The sequence below is a fragment of the Salvia splendens genome, chromosome 2 (assembly GCF_004379255.2).
Source record: "Salvia splendens isolate huo1 chromosome 2, SspV2, whole genome shotgun sequence".
NCBI lineage: Eukaryota > Viridiplantae > Streptophyta > Magnoliopsida > Lamiales > Lamiaceae > Salvia > Salvia splendens.
In genome coordinates, this window is record NC_056033.1 from 33158514 (window position 1) to 33170499 (window position 11986).

The following is an 11986-nucleotide window of genomic DNA, read 5'->3' on the forward strand; positions in this document are numbered from 1 at the left end:
GGAAGGCGCGGCGATTATAGTGGATGGGGTGTCCGCCGCGAGGGTGGACGCGGCGGGTGGGGTGGAGGGCGGCGGACGAGGCTTCGTCGCGAGTGGGGCGAGGACGCGGCGTGTAGTGTATAGGCGCGGCTATAGCCGCGGCTATTATAGTGGCGGAAATCCGCCGCGGCTATAGCCGCATTGTTCGAATTTTTTTTTTTTCGTTTTTCATATCTATAAATACCACTCTCCCTCCTCCCCCACTCCCATTTTCACAACATCCATACACCCACTTTCTACAAAAACACTCTCTACAAAATGCACCGAGGAGACGACGAATCACCCGACACTGAGGAATCGGGATATGACAGCAATCCATCTCAGCCGTCGGCCCATCATTCGTCAGCATCGGGTTTTGGCGGATATGCTTCTCAGCCGTCGAGATTTGGTGGATATGCGGTTCCGTCACAGTCTTTGAGTTGAAATCAATCTCCACCACCGTGGGCATCGAGTCCACCCCTTCCTCCATCTCAGTCGTGGAGATCCTCACCAACGCCGCCCGCTTTACAACGGAATCTGAGTCGTTCCGCTTTTGGAGATTACCGACCCAACCTAGACGCGCTTCACCTGGCGCGGCCGGGTTCCCCTTTTCAAGCCAGCCAATCTCCGATCACCGAAGCAGATCAAAACGCATTTGATACTATGCTGGGTCTGCTCAGTACCGGCATCCCAGATACGCCGGTAGCGCGGGTGGAAACACCCGTTCTGACCCGAGGAGGTGGCGGCAGCCGGGGCTCTGGTGGCGGTAGGGGCAGAGGCCCTAGGGGCGGAGGCGGCAGTCGTGGCACCGGCAACGTCGGTGGACACTCGGGCAGCTCCCCCGGCATTGCGAGTAGCGAGGGCAGTGGCCCCGGCGGTAGCGGTGATCAGCCCGAGGGGTCCAGCCGCGGCAAGCCATACAGCAAAGACGAGAGCATTGCCGTGGCGAAGGCGTGGGATGCTATCACTTCGGACCCCGTGGTGGGTACCGATCATGAGTCGGGGAGCTTTTGGAGGCGCGTCATGATGGCATACGAGGAATTGAAGCCCGACGGCGCCGAGAAGCGCGACCCAGAACAGATCCGAAAAAAGTTCGGTAGGATACTGCGGGCTACAAAGCTGTTCGCGTCCATATACGAGAACAACCTTCACCACGCCGAGAGTGGCAGAAGCGCAGAAGATGTGAAGACCCTGTCGGAGGGCCAATACCGCAAGACGGGCCAGCCGAAGTTCACCTTGTGGGAGGAGTATCTTGTCCTCGCGGATTGTCCAAAATTCAGGTCGATCGTGGCGAACGAGGAGGAAACAGCCGGTGGCCCGAAGTGCACAAGGCACAACCTTGCCGGGGAATACAGCAGTGGGAGCGGCTCGCACGAGTTCGAGCAGTCCGACGAGCAAGTCGAAGAGCCAGCCGCGACTCACATTAGGCGACGACGGCCCATGGGACAACAGGCCTCTATCCGCAGAGCCAGAGGAGGTAGAAGTGCTTCCCGCCAAACGACGGCCGCGTCCGGATCGCGCATCCCCCAGTCTGCCCCAATCCCACAGCCCACGGTGCAACCCCACGAGGTATTGGCCAATAGCATAGACGTAACGTTGATGCAACAACTGCAAGACGTATGCAGGTCATACGCAGGGGAAACTGACCCGAACGTCAGGAACGTCTACAAGAGGCTCATCAATCGGCTTGAGAGTCGACTGGGGTTGGTTGATAATGCGCCTGGGGATACCGCGGCCGGCAGCAGCGAGAGAGGAGGAGGAGGAGAAGAAGAAGAGGAAGACGAGGAAGCCGACTCCGACACCGTGTAGACGGTGCCGGAGTTTTGTTGTTGTATTTTATTTTCATTATTCGTTGTATAATTTTACCGGTATGCAATACAACGAATATTCGACCTAATTACCTCGTATTCTAGTTATTTACACTGCGATTATTTAAATTACACTTGATTGAAACTAAAAAATATTTAAAAATGAAAATTGATTATAAAATTTTGGAGCTATTAGAGTAGTTCACTATAGTGGCGGAAATAGAATTTTGGGGCTATGGACAAAAAATTGGGGCTATGGACAAAAAACTGGGGCGGGGCTATTAGGCGTGTCCACCTTATAGTGGACACCCTAAATACTCCATAATTTTAAGTGGACGGTATGAGAGTGCTCAAACCAGTTGAGTCTTCTAATGAGAGGACAACTATAGCATTTCCGCCCTTTTTAATCCAAAAATAAGATTAAATATTTCTAAATATTTAACAGCTTACAAAGGGTATTTTTTAAAATTATTTTTTGTTCAAACTTTCTTCTTTATATACCTTGCTTGGAGCATAACATTTTTGTCATTCTAGTTTTTGTCTATAAATTAAGAGCATCCACTATAGGAGAGAATGGGGCGGACGAAAATTTGGGGCTATTGTGGGGCGGTCTATACTGCAGCAAACGTCCGCCCCGTGGCGGACAAGAAAAATGGGGCGAGGGTGGGGCGGTAGAGGCATCGCCTCCTACGGGGCGATGGTGGGGGCCGCGGGGCGAAATGGGGCGATGGGTGGGGCGGTCTATAGTGGGGCGACGGGCTATGCACGTCCGCCCCCTTTGATTAATTTTTTTTTTTTTCGAAAATTACATATATAAATACTCCTCCTCCACCATCTATTTTTACACACTTTCACAAACTTCATTTTCACACATCACTATCTACACTTTCACTCTAAAAAAATGCACGGTGGAGACGACGAATCCCCCGGCTCGCACGAATCGGGATATGGTGGCAATCCTTCCCAGCCGTCGGGATATGGCGGCGTACCGTCGGGATATGGTGGCGTACCGTCGGGATATGGAGGCTTTCCGTCTCAGCCATGGAGTTGGAATCAACCTCCCCCGGCATAGGCCTCGAGTCCAACTCCGCCACCATCTCAGCCTTGGAGGTCTTCTCCCACCCAACCTTTGCCGAGGAATCTGAGCCGCTCGGCGTTTGGAGATTACAGACCCAACCTCGACTCGCTTAACCATCCCCGTCCGGAGACCCTTTTCCAATCTAGTCAATCTCCTTTCACCGATGCAGATCAAGACGCATTGGATACGATGATGGATCTGCTCAGTTCCGGCGTACCGGATACGCCCATTACGACGAGAGTCGGAGGGTCCCAACGCGGTGGCGGTGGCGGTGGAGGATCGGGCAATGTCAGCGGAGCCGGCGGATCGGGCAGCGGCGTCGGCTCCGGTGGCGGTTCGCAAAGCGGCTCAGTTCAAGTCGGAAAAAAAAGCCCATCCACTACACCAAAGCGGAGTCCGTTGTGTTGGTTTTGCAGCGGAAATCTATTTAGTTTGATTGAAAAATTTACATCTAAACATGCTTTTATCTGATTGTAAACTAGAAACATGTTCATAAGCATATAATCACAGACTGTACTGAATATATGCAATTAAATGCAACATACCATAGGAATTCAAGAGTTAAATTCAATCACCTTCTTCAATTTATCTCAACCACGGATCTTCTGATCTGTTCCCTTTTAACTCGAATCTGACCTTTGTGTGGGCAAAGCTTGTCAAATCCTCAAAAGCCGGAGAAGAATTGAAGACAAAAATCTCTACGGAAGAAGAATACTAAAAACTGATATTTTTCTCTCTACAGATTGAAGAGATCGAAATTTTTACGTAGAATCAATAAATTTTGTCTTCTCTTCTTCTCCCTTTTATAATAAGTTAATTATTTTGGGCCAGACCAGGGATCTGTGGAGGATTGGATTGGGCCACAGTTCAGGCTTTCACTAATTAAATTAAAAGCAATTTAATTCAAGCCCAAACTTAAATATTATTATCATCCACTATAGATATAATATTGACTGCCCGTCCAAACCGAAATTACGAGTATTCCGGGACTTCCTCTTTAATTAAATCATTTCCCGTGTTAAAGATATAAATATCCATTAATTAATATCAAGTCTGCTATCTGACTATTATTAATTAATTTCTTTTTCCAAGAGTGGTCTAGTTTAGAAACATTATTTATTATTCATGGAATAAATTCCAACTAGCCAGTTTTCTGAATAATAAAACTTTTTTCTAAACACCTCTTGAGGATATTATCATACTGGCCTCTCCCAGCACACGATTCATTGCAATAACAATACTAGCACCACTTAGACATTAATGATCATTACCCAATCTATCAGGATTCTTGGGCAACGAAATTCCCTCACCATTTGATAAGTCAAAGTAGTTTTCAATTAATATCGTATGCTCAATGTTATGTCAACAATGATTAAGAAACGACAATCACCGAGACCTCGTCTTTCAGTAAATAGCCAAGAAAGACTTATCTCACTGTTTGATCCTTTCAGTGCTATACCACACCGACGTCGTTCATTTCCTTAGGTAAGGAAACTTTCGGACTGACGTCGCAACCTTTCACAATAGGTAGTCAAAGCCTATCTAGGTTGTGAAACAGTTTTTCTTCTGCATGAACTGACAAGTTACCTACTGTGAACGCCGCTCACAACTCGTCTACTATGCAGAAGACTTAGACTCATTTTGCTTAGACTCATTTTGCTTAAACTATGTATTTAAATGGAAAACGTATTTCAACATCTCATAAATAGCTTTCGAGTATACTAAACTCTAACAATCTCCCACTTATACTCAAAACAGCTTTCGAGTATACCAAAACTGCAAAATCCTCCCACTTATACTGAAAGCGGGTCTAGGTCAATCGAACACCTAATCCTTTCACGTGACGTTCAAACGTCCTGGCTGGAAGTGCCTTTGTGAATGGATCTGCCAAGTTGTTTTCTGATGCGATTTTGACCACTTCAATGTCTCCTCTCCGCACTATATCACGAATGATGTGATATTTCCTTTCTATTTGTTTGTTTGCCTTGTGGGCTCGTGGTTCCCTTGAGTTTGCCACAGCACCAGAATTATCACAATAAACAGTGATGCTCTTGGGCATACTCGGAATCACATTCAAATCAAAAAGAAAGTTTCTGAACCATACTGTTTCCTTTGCGGCTTCTGATGCTGCCACATATTCAGCTTCCATGGTAGAGTCCGCGATGGATTTCTGCTTCACACTCTTCCATATTACGGCTCCACCTCCTAAAGTAAACACATATCCAGAGGTTGATTTTCTCGAATCCCGATCAGACTGAAAGTCTGAATCAGTGTAACCTAAGGATACATCTCGGATGCCTGGTAAACTAGAGAATACTCCTTAGTTCTTCTGAGATACTTGAGTATTTTCTTTACCGCAATCCAGTGTCCTTGACCGGGGTTTGACTGATACCTTGCTACCATGCCAACGGCAAAGCAAATATCGGGCCTTGTGCATAACATAGCATACATGAGACTCCCAATAGCTGATGCATAAGGGATCCTTCTCATAGCTTCTATCTCAATAGGTGTTTTGGGACACATATCCTGAGACAGAGTGATTCCATGGCTAAAAGGTAGAAAACCTTTCTTGGAATCTTGCATACTAAAGCGTTTAACTATCGTATCGATGTAAGATTCTTGAGATAGGCACAACATCCTTTTCTGACGGTTTCTAAGAACTTTAATGCCTAGGATGTGTCCAGCTTCTCCCATATCTTTCATCTCAAATTGACTTGAAAGCCAATCTCTCACGTCTGACAACATTTTCTTACTATTTCCAATCAACAGTATGTCATCTACGTAGAGTACCATAAACACTACATTCTTACCTTCAACTTTCTTGTACACGCAGCTCTCATCTAGGCACTGCTCAAAGCCAAAAGACTTAACAGTTTGGTCAAAACACATATTCCATGATCGGGATGCTTGCTTGAGGCCATAAATGGCCTTCTTAAGCTTCCACACCATGTGTTCTTTGCCCTTGACTACATATCCCTCGGGTTGTTCCATGTAGATGGTCTCCTCAAGACTTCCATTTAGGAAAGCTGTCTTGACGTCCATCTGCCATACTTCCCAATCCATGTAGGCTGCGATAGACAAAAGAATTCGGATTGACTTGAGCATAGCTACTGGCGAAAAGGTCTCATCGTAATCGATACCTTCTCTCTGGGTATAACCCTTAGCTACTAGTCTTGCTTTGAAGACTTTGACTCGTCCGTCAGGTCCTCGTTTGCGTTTGTAAATCCATTTGCTCCCAATGGCAGTACAACCTTCAGGTAGGACTAACAAATCATAAACGTCTTTGTCTATCATTGATTGTAGTTCAGAATCCATTCCTTCTTTCCAGGAATGACTATCTGAATCTGCCATCGCCTCTTTAAAGTTCCATGGGTCTGATACATTGCCGTCTGGGTCTAAGTCAGATGACTCACCCAAACCAATGTACCTTTCTGGTTCACGAGGAACCCTCCCACTACGACGAGGCTCTACAATTTGTGGTACATCAGTTGATATCTCAGGTATAGATTGTACTTGTGTTATTGGTTCTTTGTTTGTGGAAATTGAAGTATCTCTCAGTTCCTCAAGAGCTACTTCACTGCTGGGCTTATGATTCATCACGTAGTCTTCTTCTAAGAACTTAGCATTTGTGCTAACAAATACCTTCTTATCTCGTAGACTATAGAATTCATAGCCTTTCGTTCCACTGGGATACCCTACAAACAAACATACCTCAGTACGAGACTCCAACTTCGTTGGATCTTTCTCCAACACGTGTGCTGGACAACCCCACACTCTGAGATGTCTTAGACTAGATTTTCGTCCAGTCCACAACTCATGTGGTGTTGTAGGTACTGATTTGGATGGTAAGTTGTTCAAGGTATAGCATGCTGTGAGCAACGCGTGTCCCCAGAACGAAATAGGTAACTTAGCATAACTCATCATCTATCGAACCATTTCTAAGAGGGTTCTATTCCTTCGTTCAGCTACGCCGTTCTGCTGGGGTGTGCCAGGCGCAGTCAATTGGGATTCAATTCCCGCCTCTGATAAGTAGTCCAAAAACTCACTACTAAGGTACTCGCCTCCACGGTCAGACCGTAGAGACTTGATTGTCTTACCATGTCGCGTCTCCACAAGTGCCCTGAATTCTTTGAACTTTTCAAAAGATTCTGACTTGTGACGCATCAAATAGACATATCCAACTTTCGAGTAGTCATCAATGAAGGTGATGAAATACTGAAATCCGCCTCTAGCTTGAGTAGTGAAACGATGGTATTTCTCCTCTGGGTGCTTAGGTGTCGTTCAAGCAAGGATATATCCTACTGGTCAGGATAGCGATCCTAACTAAGCCTAGACCCTGGTTTCAAAAATTCCTCAACCCACTTCTACTGATCAGTATAGTGGTGGTAAGGGTCGAATCCCACAGAGATGGTGCGTTAAAACTATTGTGGTGATATTCTGGATGGTTTGGTTAGCTACCACGCTCGGGTTGAGTCTCTACCTAGGCAAGAACTTAAAGGTAATTTCCTACTGACTAGAATGGGGAAAGGAGTGTAGGGGTGCAGCTGTGTACGTGGAAATGAGGAGACATTTTTGTAACAGAAAATATTTGGAAAGTACGGGATTCTATTTTGGGCTAGACAGAATATTCAGAGGGTAGTGGTAGTCATGGTGACTAGGCTGACAGATCTGCAGGTTATAACTAAAAAGTAAAGGACAAAAAGCAAAAAGCATCTAAAAAGCAAAGTGGTCCCCAACATTAGACTTGGACATCATCTTCTTCAACAACACAAACCAAAATCAGAAAATAATTTCAGATTCAACACGGAAACACAGTTTATCAAATCGCGAACACAGATCCACAAATAAGAACACCAAATCTGAAATCAAAACACAGAAAATGCAACTCCGCGTACTGTTCAGCAGGAAAACGAAAACGAACTCAAACAAGACTTCACATGCAGCGATTCACTCACGATCAATAGTTTCACACTTAACTAAAAGAATTTTGATGGAAACAAAGAAAGGAAAGTTTCAGCACTTAAAACACCAAGGAACCTTAGATCTAAGCTAACTAGGCGAAATAGGAAGGAAAATAAATCAACACAATAACTTAAACGGAAATCAACTTCATAGCATAAACACGTTCAGATCTTCCACAAATACTTCAAAAGCAGAAAATATCCAAAAGCAACAAAGATCCAACGTGAAGAAAGCAAGTAAATTAAACTACGAAAGCGAATAAAAGTGACCATGGCAGTTGGTTAGAAACGAGATTCCGGGCGATGATATCTCTAACTACGGTTCTGCTGGCTGGAACGGACGATCTGGAATTCCGGGAACATCTAAATCTTCAAGTGACCATGGCAGTTGGTTAGAAACGAGATTCTGGACTGGGCTGAAGGACTGAACTCCGAGAGAATTCTACCTAAGAGTGATGATGATGATTCTATTGATGATCCCCTTTCTTTCTCCAAGTGGCTTCCTTTTATAGGGAGGCTTACCCTTGATTTTTAAGGTAAGACCTTGCGGTGAGATGACTTCTTTGCCCTTAATTGTGATTGAGCAGTCCCAGCTATCCTCCTTCTCCATCTCGAGCCATATTTGCATGTATACTGGTCAGTACGTAATCGTCCTGACGCCCTTTTCACTTGAAGTGTCTGAAACTCTGCCTACTGGCTAGAATGCTTACCCTGCACGCTTAAGCAACTAGTTTTTGCAGATATAATTCAATTACGCACATCATACTGACCAGTAACCTAGGCTTAGAATACGACTTATCAAACTGCTCACACTTACCACATGCTTGTCCTCAAGCGTGAAGAACAAACAAAAACGAATAAGTCGAATTCTAGCCTGGTTACTCCCCTGACCGACTCTACCTAAACTAGACTCGACGCAAAGAAAAACACTTGGGCAAACACAGAAAAAGACACACAAACACACAAACACAAAAACACAAAGATTTGGGCTATATTTTCAACCATCCCTTACCTCGGGATCTGGTGCAATCCGGCCTTAGACAGCCTTGAACTCCTGCCACCCCCATTCCTTCCTGGTCAGTACATCTGTTTGTCAAGATCGCCCAAACTCTCGGCCAAACACTAGATTCACTCGGTCTCTCATACCTCACCAGGACTGTTAGGACCGCATTCTCTCAATATGCTCAACCACACTTGCTTCGGACTTAGATCTCACGTGCAGCTACTGAAGGACTTAAAGGCTTGTAATGGGGCTATTGGGTTGCAGCGTTTTGGGGTAGATGTTCCTAAGGCTCTAAGTTTTCAAAATTTCTATTTTATTAATGCGGGAGAACTGTGTGCTGTAGGCTTTTGATCAATTGCTTTTTAGCTGGCGCTTCTGGCTTGGGTCTCCAACTGTTCAGTATCATCTTGTGGCTTTGCCACCCTTATTCCTTCTCTTTTTTCTGTGGTCAAGTTTCTGACCATTTTTCTCCACATTCTTCTCTCTTCTTTTTTTTTTTTTTTTTTTTTTGTGGCTTCGCCACCCTTATTCCTTCTTTTTCTCCCATTTTTTTCCTTTTTGTGGACCCGGGATAACTCCCTGGTCGATTTTCTTCCGAACCTTCTTGCCCAGCTGGAGTCTGCTTTCTTGTACATCTTTCTGGCCAGTAGGCTTCATTCGCCTTACGCTTTGCACACACACAGTCCCAGTGGCTAGGGGTATTTATCTGGGTAAAAGAGTTAGAAAAAAAGGTTCTAAGGGTGGTTTTTTTTTTAGATGGGGGGGTTTCCTACTGCCTTCAGTCTTTGCTACCCGTGGTCACTTCATCCTAGGCAATTTGTGGCAGCCTCTCTTTCTTTTCCATATATGTGGAAAGTGGTTCCACTTAAAGCTTATAACTCACATTTTAAGAGGGCTTTCGCGCTTGGCTCTAAGTATGGGCTTTTCTCTCATACTCACATCATCTATCCTGACTAGGAGGTACTAGGGAGGGTGGTTTCGGTTTTCCAGCACGTCTTATCTCCCTCAGTTCCCTTCACCGTCAGCTCAAGACGGTTGAGTTTTAAGCCCAATCAACACGCAAAATAAAAAAAACTAAACCTAACAGGACACTAACACAAGCACGAACACAAAAACTACACATATACACATACTCATCATACTGGTCATTGCGTCCCCCCTCCCACTTCACAAGTGTCTGCCCTCAGATAGGGTTGTGAAGTGGAAAAGGTAATGGCCAGTATGATGAACACATAGACAAACAGACAAAAACAACAAATTAAAACTAAAACTTCTCACACTTAGACTATGGAATAGGCTAAGTGTGAGATTTTGAAAACCTAAACAGCAACCAACAAAACACATATATATACAAAACTCATCACACTTAGGCCGTGCAACGGACTAAGTGTGCGTCAATCATGCTTACGAAAAACAGAAAACACAACACATGCGCCAAAAGACAAACCCTTAACTTCTCACACTTAGACTATAGAATAGGCTAAGTGTTATGAACGGGGTTTGCGCACAAACAGAAATTATACTACCTAGACACACAAAACACAATTAAAAACGAAAAGCTAAAAATGAGAAAATAAAAAGAAAAACTAACTGGTCAGATGGGGGTGGTCTTAGCGAAGTCTCCTGCTCCTCTGTGGGGCAGGTGGTGTAGGCTGCTTTTCCAGGGGTTCCTCTTCCGTTCCAGTGTGATCCTCACTCTCCTTCGCCGGTTCCTCGGCTGCTGCCGGCACCTCGGCGTTCTCTTCCTCGGGCTCGTCTATCATTGTCTCTGGTGGGTGGGTCTCATCGTCCTGGCCTCCATGGCCGCTTGTTCCTGTAGCTTGTTCTTTCTTCCGGCTGGTCACTTCTTCCAACAACACATCTATCACGGATGCCATCCGGCCCATCTCCGTGATCAATCGATGGTTTTTCTCTCCTAAAGTAGTCACTAACGTCTCCATAGCGTCTTGCTTTTGAGCCAATGTCTTCTGCTCTGCAGATCTCTCCAACATCCTTTCCATCACTGCAGCTAGCTTGACCATCTCTGCTTTCAATTGCTCATTCTCCTCTCTAACTGCATCCATTTCCTTCTCCATTCTGGCTTGACGCTGTTCCTGGTCCGATGCCAATCCGATCATTTCTGCCCTTATCTGTCTGCTTCCCTCCGCTATCTTCTCCACAGCTTTTTCCATCCCCTCTTGTCTCTGGTCGTGTGCCGGTGCTTCATGAGCTGCTGCCAACCTAGCAGTGGGTGTAGCTTCCTCTCCCATCGCGTAGAAGTGTGGCACGCCTTGCCTCATGTATACCGCATTCGTCCGGACGAATAGGGGGGTATCAAACAATCCTGGGGCGTCCACCATCGTCAAGGGGGTTAAGTCTTTGTCCTCTGAAACGGTGACGTTGTTTCTCACAAAGATTCCCAATATATGGCAGAGGGAAATATTCCGTGCTGGGTGGGTAGCGATGAGGTGACATGTGTATGCAGTCCAGAACCCTAAGTGCAACTTCTTGCCTCTCTTGGCACACCACATAAGATACAATTCCGTCAGCGATGTCCGGACTGCCGAATTCGACTGTCCTAAAAGGTTGTAACCCAAGAAGAGTTGAACCAGGCGTAGATTAGGATCGTTGAGAAGGATAGATCGAGAGATAGTGGACTGAAACTGTCCTGCCCCGGGGTGAGTAAGCTCTTCCCAAGCTACCTGGGGCTCAAAGTCCACATGCCTGCGGGGAATCCCCCGCTCCCTATCTCTCCACTCGGGCCCTATGGCCTCCTCCAAACTGCATATCCCTAGCCGAACAGTCCATTCAATCAAATTCATCCTAATCTCTCCTCCAAATACTCTGAAACTGATGCACTCTACATCCAAATCCGTTGTGACCTTGAATCGAAAGGTCGCGAAAAATTCTTTGGCCAAATCGTCCGGAACATTCAAATTCTCATTCCTTAACAGCCATTCAAAACCTAATTCGTGGAAAAGGGCGAGAAACGATTCCCGAACCTTCAATTCATCTAACGAGGGGAGATGAATTACCTTTCCACACTTAACCTTCTTGCCTTTTGCGTTCTTGGTGCGATAGATGGATTGGAGCTCCTTGGAGTCAAAAAATTGCATCCCCTCCACCACGTCATCTGTGA

General features: G+C 45.6%; 1 protein-coding gene across 1 annotated transcript; it reads left to right on the forward strand.

The window, feature by feature from the left end:
- The first annotated feature begins 681 nt into the window (after positions 1–681).
- On the forward strand, positions 682–3424 carry LOC121778608 (glutathione S-transferase T3-like). Its single transcript, XM_042175985.1, has 2 exons — positions 682–1265; positions 3415–3424. Exons 1-2 carry the CDS (start codon positions 682–684, stop codon positions 3422–3424), a joined length of 594 nt encoding a protein of 197 aa, XP_042031919.1.
- The last annotated feature ends 8562 nt before the right edge of the window (positions 3425–11986 follow it).